Source organism: Oryza sativa, chromosome 7, assembly GCF_034140825.1.
Source record: "Oryza sativa Japonica Group chromosome 7, ASM3414082v1".
Taxonomy (NCBI): Eukaryota; Viridiplantae; Streptophyta; class Magnoliopsida; order Poales; family Poaceae; genus Oryza; species Oryza sativa.
The window spans coordinates 26988058-27006737 of NC_089041.1; the positions used below are offsets into that span (position 1 = coordinate 26988058).

General features: G+C 40.0%; 2 protein-coding genes across 2 annotated transcripts; one reads left to right on the top strand and one right to left on the bottom strand.

Moving 5' to 3' along the window:
- Positions 1 to 7410: 7410 nt before the first annotated feature.
- On the top strand, positions 7411 to 13155 carry LOC4344078 (stomatal closure-related actin-binding protein 1). The gene is made up of 13 exons (XM_015790112.1): positions 7411 to 7591; positions 8753 to 9098; positions 9232 to 9360; positions 9577 to 9669; positions 10195 to 10335; positions 10635 to 10703; positions 10821 to 10904; positions 11398 to 11578; positions 11669 to 11785; positions 11859 to 11917; positions 12209 to 12343; positions 12479 to 12628; positions 12784 to 13155. The coding sequence occupies exons 2-13, from the start codon at positions 8811 to 8813 to the stop codon at positions 12820 to 12822; spliced, it is 1485 nt and encodes a 494-aa protein (XP_015645598.1). The 5' UTR covers positions 7411 to 7591; positions 8753 to 8810; the 3' UTR covers positions 12823 to 13155.
- A 1434-nt stretch (positions 13156 to 14589) lies between these two features.
- Positions 14590 to 17713, bottom strand: LOC4344079 (gamma carbonic anhydrase 2, mitochondrial). Its single transcript, XM_015789841.3, has 5 exons — positions 17515 to 17713; positions 16804 to 16947; positions 15843 to 15968; positions 15445 to 15596; positions 14590 to 14979 (listed from the first exon to the last, which is right to left on the bottom strand). The coding sequence occupies exons 1-5, from the start codon at positions 17627 to 17629 to the stop codon at positions 14695 to 14697; spliced, it is 822 nt and encodes a 273-aa protein (XP_015645327.1). The 5' UTR covers positions 17630 to 17713; the 3' UTR covers positions 14590 to 14694.
- Between the last annotated feature and the right edge of the window lie 967 nt (positions 17714 to 18680).

Genomic DNA, 18680 nt, shown 5'->3' on the forward strand with positions numbered 1-18680 from the left:
CTTGATTATGTAATATGGTTGTATAATTTTTTTACTCGCCTTTGAACACTAATATTAATAGCATTGTTGCTAGAGAAAATATTGATAGTTTACAGCTCTAATATGGCTAATTATAGTACAAAACTATAAATATTACAAGTCAATTATATGGGTATGGGTACCCGTTGGATACCCGTTACCCGCATGGGTATGGGTATGAGGACAGTTTTGTACCCGCGACGGGTGTGGGTATTTAAGTGGGAGTATTTAGACATCGTGGGTGTGGGTATGGGGCAAGAGAACCCGATGTGTCGGGTGGGTGGAGTGTGTACTCCCTCCGTCCCAAAAAAAAAAGACAAACCCTGGTTTCCGTGTCCAACGTTTGACCGTCCGTCTTATTTGAAAAATCAATGAAAAAAATTAAAAAGACAAGTCACGCACAAAGTATTAATCATGTTTTATCATCTAACAACAATAAAAATACGAATTATAAAAAATCTCATATAAGACGAATAGTTAAAGTTGGACACGAAAATTCAGGGTTTGTCTTTTTTTTTTTGAGACGGAGGAAATATGTATCTACCAGTTTCATCAAGCCCCACGAATCTCGGAGTCGCGTTGCGTTGCACAACGGAGCACCACGAGGCAAATACTGTAGGCTACTACTACCTGCCCAGGAAAGAGTTGTGGCTAGAGAAAGAGTTTGTACTCAAAGTCTGAAAGGCCACATCGAAGGTTGGAATAATGGAGAAAGAGTTGTGACCAGAGAAGAATAATGGAGAGTGCCAAATATATACTATACTGAAAGGCCACATTACGATGCTAAACTGCTCAGGTGACTCGCTGACAGTAGTACTTAGGACACCTACAATGGTTATATATAGGCTCTCTACGAGAGATATATGTCAGCATATTTTCCTACTTGGAAGAGATTAAATGAAGAGAGAGAGCAAAGCTATCTACTAACCTGGAGATAGTCTATAGAGAAAAACGAGGCAATGGATTAGAGAGCTATAGATACCCATGTAGACATACTATTGAAGTGGTTTACTATTAATCTAGTATATTGCTGAGATGTACATGTTTTTATAGATAATACCTTACTTTACCATTGCGGGTGCTCTTAGTACTACTAATATGCAATTTATTGTGCTTGCACTTAGAGAGTAAGTTATTCCTGCAGGGGACGGGGCATTGCTTATCTTGCCAAGGAAAACAAAACATGCATGGAACACGTTAACAAAATGGACCAACCGAAGGACATGCGTGCGTGTCGCCCACGTGGTTTCGATGGGACCATCTCTTTCGGTGGAGAAGAAAGCCTAGTACAGTAGTACTAGTTCTTCTAAGTGCAAGTTTAATAGTATATCCAACTACTAGCTTCAAATCATCTATAGCCAATGTAATAGCCAATTCGTACAATAGTTGCTTACTATACTATTAATACCTGGTCCTACCTGTCATACACACATTACGTCTTAAAGTCCGTACTGCAACTAGCTATAGATCTATAGCCCGCTACTTTTCTCTCTCTTTCTTTACTTCTTTAAAATATGTTTATAGCTGGCTTATAGCCTGCTATTATCTACTCTAACACTACTATTCATTATTTGCTCCGCACGAGTACGGCTACACTAGTGTATTCGTGGAATCCGCTACTCCTACGTACCACTGAGCGTGTGATCCGCCGCCGTTTACGCCCAACGGTTCGTTACGCTTTACTACGGAGTATAAACAAAACACAATGAACCACAGTTGCTGAGCTGCTGCGTTCCGTGTACTGCTACTACTGGTCTGCAGTTTTCAGTTTTTCTTTTATAGGGTTTGCAGTTGTAGTTAGTTGAGCTCTTGAGCGACACTGAATTTGTCAATCTTTGACTAAATTTTGCTTACATTATAAAACGGAAATCATATCCTCTAACATTAAACAGTAATATTAAAAAAACATTAAACAATAATATTGTAAGCTGATTTTGTGTCGTTATAAATATAGCAATGTCCCCCATTCCCTGAAACGACGCCCCGCCCCGGGGATGGAAGAGGCTTCTCTGACATAAAGTTAGGGCCTGTTTAGCACAGCTCCAGCTTCACCTCTCCTAGAGCTAGAGCTCAGCCAAATAGTTTCAGCTCCACTAAAACTGGGAGTGGAGCTGGGTGAAGCTCTCTCACAAAATGTACTAGAGTTGTGGAGCTGGGTTTAGGCAGCTCCACAACTCCACTCTAAATTTAACTCTTAAAATTATATTTAGGAGTTGGAACTGTACCAAACAGACCCTTAGAGAAAAGTGGGGCTCTTTCACTTTACGTTAGAGGAGCTCCGTCCCCGGGGACATGGACGGTTGGATGCGGTTTTGCCGCCAATCTCCTCGCGCTGCATGACCAAAGCTTCGGCGGCGGAAACGCCCACGGCGCGGCTCGGCTCGGCTCTGCGGAAACCGGGAAAACTTTCGGTGTTATCAAGGGCAAAGATGCCGGTGGAATCTTAGCCCGTGGCGGTGGCGTGAGTGTGACCAGGAAGAGAGAGAATAATCACGATGCGAATGCGATTGGGCGTGGACGAGCCGGAGCCGTGTGTCCATGGGCTCGATTCTTCTATTCAAGGCTTTATATGGGCCTTATCGAAGCGGGGACCCAGAGAGAAATTAGGAGTATCATGGGCCGAGAGCCCGACAGAGCAATGGGCTGGGCCCTTTCGTACTGTAGATTTAACTTAAAAATTAGGAGTGTGAGTCTGGACGCAAGTTCTTTTCTTTTTTTTCCTTTTTGCAACTTGGAATTTTCGATGTGTAGACTAGTAGTGGTACGCACTTGTAATAGAGTGGGTTCCCTCTGAAATCAAGGTTTACAAAGTTACCAGTATTATAGTGCTTCCTCCGTTTTACAATGTAAGTTATTCTAGCATTTTCCACTATTATAGTACTTCCTCCGTTTCACAATATAAGTCACTCTAGCATTTCTCACATTCATATTGATGTCAATGAATCTAGATAAATATATATGTCTAGATTCATTAACATCAATATAAATATAGGAAATGCTAGAATGATTTACATTGTGAAATGGAGGGAGTACTACACAAACGACGCAAGAACCCAGCCAGTGTTGAAACCTGCTCATCTGGGGAACTCAAGCACATGGTCTCTACCACAAAGCTCTAATTTTTCTCTTGTCATTTTGTCATTGTTTTGTCTTTACGGTTAGATCAATAGTGGTCCTTGGGTTAGGATGATATAAAGCTTGTCTGCTCTTATTCTGACCATTGGTGCTACTGCTATCCTGCATCAGGTTTCCTTCCAACTCCCCCCTCTCTCTGAAGCTCTGGGACTTTGGATTGCTAACAGATTGCAGATATGTAGCAGTAAAAATGCAGTATAGTTGTATTGGACAAATTAGGAGTACACATGGTAGGACATAGAGAATACTGGTTCAGAAAAAAAAAACACTCTGCACGGCATTACCGATTATCATGTACCGATTGTCAATTATGGCACTATAATGGAGAATACTGGTTCAGAACACCTGCAAAGGTACTACAACTACTGTACGTCTGTCACATGGATCACCCCTCAGGTGAAAACTGAAAACCATCTTGGTACTACACTGTGGATTTTTCACATTTTGGTCCTTTTGAAAAACTTATTTCGCAAATAGACCCCTAGAAAAACTTATCCCAAAAATGGTCCTTTTTGGGACGCCAGAGTGGCTGGCGCCGTCGTCCAACAGGATGGCGCCAGCCTCTCTGGCGCCGTCCCCTTGCCGATGTGGCGGGGCGATGCTGAGGTGGCTAGGGAGTGCGCCAGAGTGGCTGGCGCCCCCCCCCCCCGAAATTTTTTATTTTTGTTTTATTTGTTTGATATTTTTTTCACGCTTAGGGACACACAAAAACCAACCATAGAAAAATTGAACTCAAATGGACGTAATATGTGACCTGTAGAATTTTTCCTCTCCTCTCCTCTCTCTCCGAACTAGTGCAAAGGAGAGATGTGCAACTTTTTTATTTTTATTTTATTTTTTTGATATTTTTTTCACACTTAGGAACTCACAGGAATCAACCATGTAAAAAATAAACTCAAACGGACGAAATATGTGGCATGTGGAATTTTCCAAAGTTCTACCGAAAAACTTCTCTCCTCGAAAACACAATCTTGCAAGCGGAATTTGGAGGTTTTAATATCGCCGAACCCAGCAAAGCTGGGAAGAATCGGATGTAACATTTTCTGTAGATGTCCGTGCATATATTATTTGCCTGATTCTGAGTGCGTATGAGAAAGTTACGCCTATTTTAATAGATAACATATTTTGTCCGTTTCGGTAGAGTTTTGGAAAATTCTACAAGTCACATATTTTATCCGTTTGAGTTTATTTTTTATACGGTTGGTTCCTATGTTCTCCTAAGTGTGAAAAAAATATCAAAAAAATGAAATAAAAATAAAAAAAATTGCATCTCTATGTACTGTTTAACTTATATATGTCATTTCATGTGGTTATATTTTGAATTAGATTAAGTAATTTCATATAGTGGTAGAGTGCATTATGTTTAACATGCTGATCAAAGAGTTTTACTAAAGGAATTATGGTCTAATTTTAGTGAAGGTGCAAAGTAGACTAAGTGGTATGCTAGCTATTTTCAGACTTAGTTAAGTGGTAGTTCGAGTTTAAATTTTTTTTGTGGTTGGTTGTATCGTGATCCTAAGTGTGAAAAAACATCCGAAAAAATAAAATAAAAATGACACCGTTGCAACTCTATATAGAGAAACAGGAATGGAGGCGGCGGCGCCAGCATGGCTGGCGCCCTCCTCCTGCCACGTCGGTTCGCGTGCGCCACGGTGGCAGGAGGACGGCGCCATCCTCTCTGGCGCCGTCCTGTTGGATGACGGCGCCAGCCACTCTGGCGTCCAAAAAAGGATCATTTCTGGGATAAGTTTTTTCAGGGGTCTATTTGCGAAATAAGTTTTTCAAAAGGACCAAAATGTGAAAAATCCAGGTACTACACTTGGGCTGTGTTTAGTTTACATCAAAATTAGAAGTTTGGTTGAAATTGGAACGATGTGACGAAAAAGTTGGAAGTTTGTGTGTAGGAAAGTTTTGATGTGATAGAAAAGTTGGAAGTTTGAAAAATTATTTTGGAACTAAACACGGCGTTGATAGATTCAGAATTTATCCTTTCACCTTCTTTTGTCCCACATTGATCTGCCTTCGTTGCCATTATTTATGTACTACCAATGTTGGAGTACATGATTGCTTCAAGTTGAAGTGTTGAACTCAGCTCAGCCAGAAAGATACAGAACCTGAATCACCAAATACTCCAATGTTGGAGTATGTTATTGGAACTTATGATTGTTATCAGTTCAGGACATCGTAGATAATGGACACCCATGACTTCTCTTCAATGGATAATCATCCTCTTCTTAAATCCACGGCCATTTATGCATGATTGCAGACATGACAAGGATTCTTTTTTTTTTTGAAGACACATGACAAAGATTGCTCCTTGATTATTCGACTTGAGTCGTAACATGGCTAATCAGCTACTGTACTAGCTAGAGATGTACTCCTCGATGCTTGTCCAGTTTCATCTCTAGAATTATATTTTAGGGGACAAAGAGAGGATATGCTCGTAGATTATAATATTATTGGTAGAAAGCAACTGAAGCATTTTATAGTGATTGGCTACTCTAGTATAGCTAGTAGTAATTGTATGTCTTGTGTCGAAGAAATGCGTGGTCGCTGTTATGGTGTGACATGGATCGATCGATCGATCGATCGGATCAACACCAGCAGCTGGCGATTGGCGAGCATGGCGGCTTCATGACCCCGGCGTTTGGATTTATCAACAACACATGGTTAATTTCTAAAGAGATATTGTTCATTTACTCTTAAGCTAAATCTATAAGATGTAGTTAAAATTTAAATTTTAAAACTGATTTGATGGTTTTTTAATTATAGTTTTATTTCTTTTAATAAGTGTTATAGCTTATAATCGAGTGCAGGCGAAGCGATTGGGCTAGCACGGCATTCTCAGAGCGAGTACAATAGCATGATACTTCCTCCGTTTCAAAATGTTTGACACCATTGACTTTTTAGTACGTGTTTGACCATTCGTCTTATTCAAAAAATTTAAGTAATTATTTATTCTTTTCATATCATTTGATTCATTGTTAAATATGCTTTCATGTACACATATAGTTTTATATATTTCATAATTTTTTTAATAAGACGAACGGTCAAACATGTGCTAAAAAGTCAACGGTGTCAAACATTTTGAAACGGAGGGAGTAAAGTCAGTTGTAAGCACATGTGGAGTAGAGAAGAGAAGAAAGAAGGAAAGCGATCTACAGATTTATAGCCAACTGCACAACAAACTCCAATACGTTGTGTGTATGAGAGACGTGACCATATTTTTTTTTGATCAAGGGCTGCGCCCCTATTCCGTTACTAGAAATGAGCAGAGCTAAAAGGTTCGAGGCGTGACCATATATTAATGGTTTATAGATAATATAAACAAACTATTAAATTAGATATAGATAATTTAAAGTCAGTAGTTGACTATACTATTAAACTTGCTCTTACTTATGTTAGCAGATTTGCAGATACCAACCGCGCTAGCTACATGTATAGCCCGCTGTTCCCGGGATCGATTCAATCAATCCTGCGAAGTCAAAGCCGAGCACATGCGTAGCACCAACGAGATGCAGCTGCTAACCACATCTATTACTCTTGTTTGAAAAAAAAAGAGGAGAAAAAAATTAAAACCATGTGATTGACGATGCTCTTATTAACTTCTAACTTGACGATGCTCAGAGGCGACGCAATGTCCTTTTTATTTTTGGTGAACTCTTCAGCTTTATAAATAACCACACATGTGGCTTGTGAAGACTGACAACACAACTGAACAAACAACTTCCTACTAGCAAGTTAGCACTACATGAGAACCCTGTGAAAAATCATGCGTCCCAAACGCCCTGAAATCAAATTGAATATTCCAATTTGCAGATGAAGTTCAGCTCCCCTGAAAATTCAATCAAAATGAAAAAAAATACGAAGAAGAAAAATTCGAAGTGCAGACAGAAACAGACAAGAATTATCCCAACTTCCTACTACTACGGAGTACTACCGGTGGAAGGTGTGGGGTCCACGACGCGCCCCGCGCCATCAACGGAACGGTCGCGAAACCCCTTCCCACTATCCTCCGCCGTCCGATCGAGATCCTACGGCCCGCAGCGCCGCCCGGAGGGAATCTCGGGGGGAGCGGAGTCGAGTCGTGTCGTGTCCCCGGATCGCACTTGCCCCTGTGATGACTCTCACCTGACCCGCGATCCTCCGGTGGGCCCACTGACATGTGGGCCCCACTTTTTCCTTGGTAGGGCCCACCCCCGCGTCGCCAGTCGCCACTGCCATTCAAAGCTCGCACCCGCTCGCGAGAGAAGAAGAGAGAAAAGAGAGGAGAGAGAGAGGCAAACCCGCACCAAAATCTCTCTCTCTCCCCCAGATTTGCGCCACATTTTCCTCGCCGAATCAGCCTCGCCGCCGTGGGTGCAGCTGCCGCGGGATCCCGGCGAGCGAGCGCCATTTGAGCCGGCTGCCGGCGGGTTTGCGTTCTGGAAGCTCCTTGGTAAGACCTCTAGCTCCCTCTCCTGTTTTCTCTGTGCGTTTTTTCTTTTTTAGTTTCTCTCTCTCTTTTTCTTTTGTGTGTGTTTTTTGTTTGTTCATCTTTCTACTTACTGCTTTTGAATGGCTGGACGATTGGGAGGCAGATTGGCAGAAGGTTATATTTTTTTTCTCTCTCTCTGTTTATTTTGCTAGTATGAGTCTGCTATAGTGCATTATTTGATGAAAATTTAAGCAAATTATATATATTTTTGAAACAAGAATTGTATAAGGAAATTAGTACGGAATTGCACTCGCATTTGCGTGGAGTGGCGAGGTGGTTAGCGCAGGAGTATATACTAGCAATGATTTGCCAACGAACCTACTAGAAAACATGTCCCGATAGTGAATTGAATTCATGCGCCTTTACTTCAGTTTTAATTTTCGTACGAGTGCCGTGTAGCCAGAAGCCCAGAAGAACTGTGCATGAATTGAATAGCTCTGCTATGTCTAAGCTTAAGTTTACCCATGAATTCTGAACTGTGTTGTTTAGTTTCATTTGTAATAAAATTGCAAAGGTCTTTCAGCTCCAAATTATTTTTGTTGTTCGCAAGATTAGAGTAACTACTATTTTTTGGCTGATGCCAGCTACAATGTTTGAAAATTTCCAACTGTACTTGATGCTACCTGGTGATTGGTTAACCTTTTGTTCCCCACCGATCACTTTAATCATACATGAACGTCCTTTTTCCCTATTCCACTGACAAATTTGCACTAGTAGTTTATAGCTTTACCATCTGGTACTACTAACTGTCCTTCATAGTGGAATTTAAGTGTAACAATTACTTGGTCTGTAGCCTCCAATACAGATTTGTAACTTTGAGTTTAGTGACCAGTATTGTTTATACTTCAATACTTGCGACGCATGAGGTTTGGTTAATTGGTTTGGTGGTAGCACTTGTGTGCAGCTAGATGATACTATGATATCCAGCACTTATTTTGTTTGAAACCGACCAGCACTTGCTTTTGTCTTATATTTTTATTATCTATGGACACTGCATTTTATTTGTACTCTTTCCTTTTTATTTTTTTGATGGTGTTGACTTCCCCTAATGATTATGGATGCACATTTTAAACAAACTATAATTATCGAGCATTTCAACTAATGATAATTTACTGTGGCCAGCTGTAAACTATTGAGGGGTAAAGCCTGCTATTTAGTCAAGGTTGAGGGTGCTGTATAAATGACGCGGGCGTCCACAATTGATTTCGGGCGGAAGACACATAATGATGTCCTCTGGTCAGGGCCATTGCGTCCTGCAAACTTCATCAGAAATAAATTCCCTACATACAAGAAGAGTTTGAATGGGATAGTTATCAAATTGACAGATGATCAAGAAATGCCATCTCTGAAAGAGGCTGTTGCCAAGGAAACAGCAGACCTACTTCATCGGAGTCAGCGCCTTTCAGTCCGTGAGCTTGCTATGAAATTTGAGAAGGGTCTTAACACTGCCACATTGTTGTCTAATGAGGTATGGAACTTTTACCTGTTTTAGGCCCTGTCCTCCTGAATGCTCTTTGACGATTGGCCCAATACTTGAATGAATGGAGTTATATAAATCAAAGTTGTCTATCTGGCCTCACCTTGAAATCTTGAACTCTCAGGTTAAATGGAGACAAGCTGCTTTATTGGAGCGAGACATCCTTCTGAAAAATCTAAAGAGTGTATTAGAATCGCTGAGAAGTCGAGTTGCAGGGAAACATAAGGATGAAATTGAGGAGTCCCTTTCTATGGTTTGTTTCTTGTTATGAACCATATTTTGATTTTTCACCAAGGATTGTTGCTACTCAATTTGTAACTTTTCTAATGGTGTTGCTATTTATCTTTAATTGTGTTGCATGTGTTTTCAAAAGAGGCTACTATTCTGTCCTTTTTTTTCCCTCCAAGCTCCATATGCAAAAATGGTGCCTTTTCTGTGGGCTGTTTTAATAGTTTGGTACTTTCTATAGGTGGATGTTTTAACAGTTCAGCTGTCTAAAAGAGAAGACGAGTTGCTGCAGCAAAAGGCAGAGGTTGCCAAAATTGCAACCTCATTGAAACTGGTGCGTCCAAAATTTCTTGTAGTTCAGTAGTGTATGCATGCTATGAACATCGGTCAACATACTTTTAGCATCTTGTGACATTCACTTTTGGTTTTTTATTGTTATAGCAAAATGTCAGGTTCCATTGTTTTTAAGTGTTCTCTGTTTCGCTAAATTGCTAGTAAGGAAAGTTGAGTTCTTCCTATGAACAATATGCAGTACTAATGAACAATAGAATGCTTCTTATGTTGGGACTGTATTATACTATGGAACTGAACTATTGAAGTACTAGTGGTTTCCCTTCCAAAATACAGAGTGAAATTTCAGTCACATGTAATCACAGCTTATTGAATAACACGTTTTAGGACTTCCACCTGATTTCCTCAATATGGTTCAGATATAAGCATGCTGACAATAATTACTGTTTTTTTACCGGCTTCTTGTAGAATCGTGTTTAATATCGCCTTGGGTAGATCTATCCATTGGTATACCTTCATGTGTTCATCCCTTTTCAATCATTGCTTGTTTTTCTGTATTTTCATACAGGCTTCTGAAGATGCCAGGAGAATTGTTGAAGAAGAAAGATCTAACGCTCGCATAGAGATAGATAATGCTAGAGCTGCTGTACAAAAAGTTGAACAATTAGTTAAAGAGCAAGAAATTGATCCTCAAATAAATGGGAAACAGGTAGGTGGTAGGAACACTATGTTCTTTTATTTTATTGAAATAACTATGAGATATATGCAACATTAAACATTGATGTATGAAGTCATAATAAATCATTTTTGTTGGTAGATATCTTCTTCTTGTTACATTTGTTGTCATTTCCTACATGTCTTAGGCACTTTCAACCCTAAACCCCTAATTTCCAGCTGCCTGTGTCTTGTGATTCATTTATGCTAAGAGAGATTCCATATTTAGAGTTCCTCTAGTTTCAAGCTGAATTGTACATATCTGTTTACCATTTCTTTTTGAAACCTTGTTAGGATGAGGATGAACTTAAGGAAAAGGCTCAAGAAGCACGGAGAGTGAAAATGCTGCATTGTCCCAGCAAGGTAGAATGCACTTATTATGTCACTCTACATGTGAAATTGCAAGCCTATGTTGCATACTTGATCGTATGGTATTATGGTTTCTAAATGACCAATTTCAAGTTTTTAATTATCTTTTAGGCAATGGACATTGAAAATGAGATTGAAGTCCTACGTGAACAATTAGCTGAGAAGTCCTCAAATTGTGTTCATCTTTTGAAAGAGGTATGGTTAACACATGCTGATTTTGGCAATTTCAGTTGTCATTTCTACAGTAGGCCAGATTGAAACCAGCTATTGCAATATGAATTTGCGGTGAATCACACCGTGCACTGTGGAGCATGTTGAAAACAAAACACCGCAAGAGCTCACCAATTCTATGTCAAAGTTTGCGAAGATAGAATCATATATCAACTCTGTAGCTTGCTTTCTTTCTTTTAAACTTGTGCAAATAAGCAGAACGATGCCAAAGAGCGTGTAGTGGTTTGTTATTGCTGCTTCATGCCTACTTTTACTGTCATTGTTTTTCTATAGGAGTTATCTTGCTACTTGGATGATCAGCCGTAAAAGACAAATAATAGTGTCTTTAGATCGAATCGTTTCTTTTATTCTATGTTGCTTCTCAAATCTGTGAAGTTCCCAACATGAATAATTTCGGTATGTAGAGATCAAGATCTGGTATTTATTTCCATGCATGATTGGCTGTCCTTTTTATCAGTTACACCTGCATCAAAGCTATGAGGAAAACGATGTGTCCTCGTATGAGCTGGAGGGCCTTGAAAGCTTAGGCTCAATGTTGCGCATAGTTTCCCAGAGTGATGGATATGTTGATTTATCAAGAAGTACAATACAGTGGTTCCGTGTGCAGCCTGAAGGAAACAAGAAAGAGATAATTTCAGGTGAAACTATTTCCATCAAGCAAAACGATCTTGTTTCTACATACGATGTAACACTGATGACTGTTGCTACTTGCTACCGATCTTCTATAGGTGCCATAAAGCAAGCATATGCTCCAGAACCACATGATGTTGGGCGGTATTTGCAAGCTGAGATCAACCATTGCGGTGAAATCTCTGTCGTGAAGACTGCTGGCCCTGTGGATCCTGGTTAGTTTTCCTGACTGGTAACATTAATGCGCTTTTATTATTATGACATGGCTAACGTTATTTTGTCGAGCAGCTGCAGGATTGGTCGATTACGTAGAGACTCTTCTAAGGAATCCTGAAACTGAATATAATGTAATGGTTTTCCTTCCTTATCCATTTTTGTTTCTGCATTATACCTACATAATTTGTTATAAATCTTGCTATTTACTGAGTCTTGTCAGATATTTTGGTTTTCATAATTTCCCAGTTGGCATGCCATCTGCTGCTTTTATGTCAAGAAATCATTCTATTTGGATGCTTGTATCAAATATTCAGTGTCACTAAAAATAATAAAAGAACTGTGTATTTACTGCTCATGAAGTCAGCTTTACCCACTGTTACTAGTCATTCTTTAAGGACACCTATTTTTGCCCCTTATGGCAGGTTGTTGTTCTTCAAGTGAATGGAATCAAACAGCCTACCGATTCAATTCATGTTCTTTCCATCGGGAAACTGCGGATGAGACTCGCAAAAGGGAAGACAGTAATTGCAAAAGAATTCTACTCCTCAACGATGCAGGTATTCTAGGCAACACTTTTAGCACTCATAAGATGGTGTAGAAACTTGCTTCCATCTCACTGATGATAGCTTTCATTCCACATCATTGGACTATGATATAGTCTAAAATTTGCGTTGCATTGTTGTTCATTTCAGCTATGTGGTATGAGAGGCGGTGGAGATGCTGCACCCCAAGCGATGTACTGGCAACCGAGGAGAGACCTGAGCCTGGTGCTGGGCTTCGAGACGGCCAGAGAACGCAACTCTGCAATCATGCTCGCTCGCAGATTTGCCATCGATTGCAATGTAAGCAACCTGTCTTGGAGGAAGAAAAAAACAACAAGAAGTTGTCGCACTCTGTTGCTCCAGCTCGAGGAATTTTGTTTCTTCCCCAACGTTTTTTTTGGACTGTGTTGTGCGCAATGATCACGGAGTAATTAACTTTGCTTGTCCGAATGCAGATCATACTTGCTGGTCCTGGGGATAAAACTCACTGGTGATTGATGAAGACGAACTGTACCAGCTAACCTCTTGTACGAGCTCAGACCCTGTGTTTGGAATCATTGTACATCTGTGTCGTTGTAGTTAGATACTCTAATACATATCTGATCTGTGAGGTGTATTGTAGTGAGGGGTAGTTTAGTAGTAGTAGGTTCGCCAAGGCATCGTTTTTACTGCCTTGCGGGTCAGTCTAGTTTAGTTGGTACATTATATTTCTCATTTCTGAGAGAGAGACACCCACGCATGTTGTAGCTGTGTCAGTACTCTAGTGTATGTAACTTTGTTCATGAAACTGTTTACCAAACATAATGGACTATCCCCCTTTCTGCTTATCTTGGCTCTCTGTTTGGAGAGCTTATGGTAGATGGTGCTTCTCATAAAATCTCGACCTCTCTTGAATAACTCAGTTTTTTTAATTCTCAATAGCTGTTTTTCGAAATGTAAAGCTCTCCTAAGAGCAAGTTTACCGCGGAACGTGCGTGAAGCGTCATCACTGTTGTGGTGCCGTGCAGCGCAGGGCTCAATACTGGGTGAGTTGGCCCTTGGCCGGTCCTCGGCAAGATGCCAAGATGACCTTTGGGCAAGACTGCCACTTGTTGTGACTGTACCTTGGAAGCAACTGGCTTTGTTCGGTCAATTCCCATGAGGCAGGGATTCGAGGGAAATTATTCCACACCTATTGTGGTGTTGAATTATTCTCCCTCAATCCCCTTCAATCTCCCTCAAACCGAACAAGGTCTTAGGCCCTGTTTGTTTTAGCTTAAGATTATTGTAATCTAGATTATTGAACTAGATTACTATAAGCTAGATTATAATAAGCTAACATAAAATAAGCTGCTAGCTGTTTGTTTCTCTAGATTATTATCTGTTTGTTAACTGTTAGCCACCCATTAATCTAAAAAAAGCACCTTTAGAGTGGCTTACCAGATTATAGTAATTTGACTTATAGATTATAATAATATATTATAATAAGCTATCTGTTTATTTCAGCTTACTTCTAATAATTTAGATTATAATAATACTAAGCTGAATCAAACATGGCCTTAAGCTGGAAAATAATCCTGGGAGAGCAGGTAAAATTAATCCATACTTGAAAAAAACTGGTCTCATAGGATTATTTTCTCTTTTAAGGCCTCGTTTGAAATAAACGAAGAAAACACATGAATAGAAAAAAAATGCAGGAATATGATATAGTGTAAAGTTGATAACTAAGAAATTCAAAACACATGATAGAAGAAGTTTAGGCTGTTTACATGAAAAAAGAGAGAGAGAGAGAGAGAGAGAGAGAGAGAGAGAGAGAGAGAGAGAGAGAGACGGATGGAAGGATGAAGCAAAGGGAATCTTCCTTTGGATCAAAGTAGATGTTTTATATTTCCTAACAAAATGGAGGAAATGTTTTCCGAAGGAATTCAACAACCCCATTCCTTTGTTCCAAACAAGCTCATAGGGAAAAAAAGATCCAAAGGATTGCAAACCTCCAAAAATCCTTTAAAAACCAATGTTCCAAACAGGGCCTATGCTTGTATAGCTCGCTTATTACTCACTGATCAGCAGGGAGCATCTTCCTTCAGATTGCTCGTCTTCCATGACTCCTCTAGTCCTCTTGAACGCAGAAATTTTACAGGAATTTTGCATAAATTAGTTCTGCACCCACGAAAATCCTCAAAATTTCTACTTTCTGAGCTCACTGACTTTTTCACACTACAGCTATTTAGTATCAAATAACTTGAACTTCACATCTATCAAGCAAGCAAGTCAAAAGCAGGGGAACCAATTGACTTCCTTTTCCTCTACGGACAGACAAAACTGTCATAAACAAGTCAACATGTAATAACAGCAAAGCTTCCCAAGCGGGAGCTTTAAGAAAACACTCAGTGAGCAACAGCTTTTTGAGCCTTGTTTGGGAGGATACTGTCCGGGAGGATAAGCTCTGGTGGGATCTCACGGACCACGCCGAGCATCGAATCGTACTCCTCGTCTTTGTGCGCAAACTTCTTCCTCAGCATCTTCTCGAGCTCAATCTCATCGAAGGTCTTGGCATTCTCGGCTGCGTGGACTTGAGCCAAATTGATATAGTTTGTTGCTGACTGTGCAATGAACGCCATCTCCTCTTCAGTAAGCTTTCTTAGGAACTTGGCAGGATTACCAACCCAGACCTAGCAATGTCAGGAAACGATATGGTTTAATAAAGCCATGCAATGTATTAACTTAACCATAAAATATAAATACAAAGCATATTTAAATCTTGCAGCTGTTCACAACAAGTGTGGAACATAAAACATGGACATCAGTATAAACATGCAGCCAGCAGCTTTGTTTAGTAATCCTCCAGTCCCCGATTACAGTTTTATAAATAAGGAAATTCATGCAAAATATGTGTCAACACATCATAACTGTAAATTAAGGGAAAAATGCAGACTAAACCTCTACCTCAGAATCATTCAATTGCATTATTCGAAAACAATTAGGTATTTTTCTGAACAAAGAGCATGCCAATTTTGTAATCATATACCAGCATCTCTGAGAATTACCTCATTACAAAATGTTGGCAGTTGATTGCACATTTCTCATATAGCAAGTGAAAAAAAAAAACTTGCTTAGCAAGAAAATAGGAAGGTAACCTCTCCAGAAGGAATCCTGGTGTTTTGCTTTACAAGGGATCCTGCACCAACCATGCTGTGCTTTTCAACCACCACTCCATCAAGCAGAGTGGCACCCATACCAACAAAAGCTTCATCCTCGACGATGCATGCGTGTAGAACAGCACTGTGACCTGGCAGAAGCTTTATTGTTTAGGTAGGTGCATAGCACAGTGTCACAGTGAATAGTCCATGCGAAATGAAGCTCAGAATTTTAACTCGTAAATCAATCACAAAGCAGCAATGGAAACCATATTTTTACGATTTTATCAGGTATAAATGATGCCATGTGGTTAATGTCTTCCAGAAAAGCCAAATCACAACTTCAATAGCATATCAGAGTGTATATTACGAATTAAGATAGGAAGTGCTCTACTGACCTATTGTAACACTGTTTCCAATTATGGTTGGGAGAACCTTCCCACTGATATTAGCTTTTGAAACATGTACAAGGGAATTGTCTTGTATATTTGTTCCAACTCCAATATGAATGCTGTTGACATCACCTGAGGACAAAAGAATGAAAAGGAGCTAAAATGGTTATCACCGCACCGTGGAAGTATCCAAAGTACAACTTCAACACTATAGTTACTGAAACTTTAAATATCAATATGCTAGGGTTAACCCAGTATGTATGACAGCACAAATGCCTCACACCATGATAAAAGATCATATGGTGTAGGAGGAACGTTATCATGTGAATGAAGCTGCTTGAATCCTTTTTCTACTTGGATTTGGTTGTAAAGGAGACCATACAGGCATTGGTCAAAACCATTCTCACCTAATTGTTTTCTTAAGAGCTACTAGTATGTTACTCCCTCCGTTTCATATTATAAGACTTTCTAGCATTGCCCATATTCATATAGATGTTAATGAATCTAGACACACATATATGTTTAGATTCATTAATGAATATATGAATGTGGACAATACTAGAAAGTCTTATAATATGAAACGGAGGAAGTAGTACTTAATGCTTTATGGTTGGGAGAACCTTCCCACATCATCGTTGAGAGCCCAACACATCATCGTTGCAGGTTAAAAACTCGAACTTCATGTGAAGTGTCAGTTGAGAGCCCAACAATGAAAAGATGAGTGTACTAGAGCTGTTTGATAAAACTGTGCATCTCCGTACGACTGGTGGTTCTGTCAGTTGTCTATGTAGTACCATTCATCATAACAATGAGTGTACTGCAGTCAGAAGCAAGTTTATTCCAAAAACAAAAATGTACAGTAAACAAGGTGTAACAAAGAAAGAAATGGGAAACAAATTATCAAGACAAAGCCCATGCTTACTCACATGTGTAATAATACTACAGTGTATATCGACCAAGAGTTTACCTCTTAAAATGGAGCCATACCAGATTGAGGATCCATGTCCAATCTCAATATCACCAATCACAGCTGCACTGGGAGCAACAAAAACATCCTTGTGGATTCTGGGCTCTTTCTCAAATATGTTCATGATTGTGCGATGCCTTGGCACTGACAAGGGCATACAAAACGGTAACATGATAGTCAGGCTCAACCATAAAGTTTATGTACCTTGCTAAATTCATTAGCTCGTGGTTATTCTAAAATGACCTATCTAGACATAATACCAAAACCTTTTTGATACAATGTCCAATTTATGCTAATTCAAGGCCCTCTACAAGATGCAGCATGGTGGAAATCAATCAACACCAACTACAGCACCACACCTAACTAGAAGGTGGAACAAATGACATTCTTCATGATGCTACGCAACAGAAAATAGATGCATAACCACTCGAAAATTGGCATGCCAAATTGCCAATGTGACACTCCCACAATGGGCAGTATGACCGCAATAACCAATATGCGCAATCCTTGATTTACTTGCTGCAGTTTTCACACACGAGATCGATCACTAGTTGAAAACCTGGAATGCAGAACTTCACAAATAACCGACGATAATTTAGGCTCATTTCGAGACTCCTCGAATCCAGTCACCCCCTATCCATTCCTACCAATTTCTTCCCAATAACAACTGCCAAATTGTCAGAGAGAGAGACGGCGGCTGCTGCTGCTTACGCTGCTCGTCGACGCGGAGGCCGCCCTGGATGGTGGATCCGAGGCGGTCCATGGCCTGCCCCGTGCCGCGGATCCACTTCCCCGCCGTGTAGATCGCCCGCCCCAGGGTCCCCATGCCTCGTCCTCCCCGCTTGCTCCCTCCGCTGTCCGGACCTCGCCGCCGGCCGCCGCCCGCCGCCGAGGTGAGAGGTAACTGTGTGAGAGAGAGAGAGAGGGAGAGGAGGTCAAACAGCTTTTGGCCCAGGTTTTTTATGGGCCTGGATCCGGCCCGATCATCACAGAGGCCTCGCGGCCTATTGAGATTTGGGCCCAGGTTTTTATGGGCCCAGCCTGTTGCGCGAATTCTAGAGTGATCACGGCCGTCCAAAATTCGATTGAATTTTTTTCTTTATGTTTCAAACGATTAAACAGTACTCCATCCGTCCTAAAATATAAGTATTTTTAGCATAGTATCAAGTCAAATATTTGTAACTTTGACTATTAATAGCAAAAGAATAAAAAGGATCAATCATGTAAAATTGATGTTACTAAATTTATCATTAATGTAACTCTTTTTATTTAAAACATATTACTTTTATAGATATTATTGGTCAAAATAGCATCTCATAGACTATGTCAAAGTCTAAAAATACTTATATTTTAGGACGGAAGGATTAGTAATAGGCTCCCTTGTTGGGAACTTCGGATACGGGCTTAAAATTTGAAGTGAAATATTGGCTTACCCACATGATTGGCTAAGAGTTCCAAATCGCTCAAACTTAACGTGACTGATTATGTTGCAGTCATCTACGGACTGCAGGGAACTGGAGTCTTGGATCCTGCTTGCTTTGCATCAACAAAAACAAAAATCTAAAGCTTTTACAACGTGCACGCATTCTGCAGCTGCCGTCTGCCGATCATCCGCACCAGGACTACAGAGAGTGTGCAACCGAACAAAAATAATTGACCCTGTTTGGATGGTGTTACATCGGATGGATGTTTGTACAAAGTATTAAACGTAAGCTATTGACAAAACTTATTCTATCCTAGTTAATTCGCGAGACAAATTTATTGATCCAAATTAATTCATGATTAGCCTATGTGATGTTACAATAAATATGTGTTAATTATGAATTAATTAGGCTTAAAAAATTGTCGCGCGAATTAACACTCATTTATATAATTAG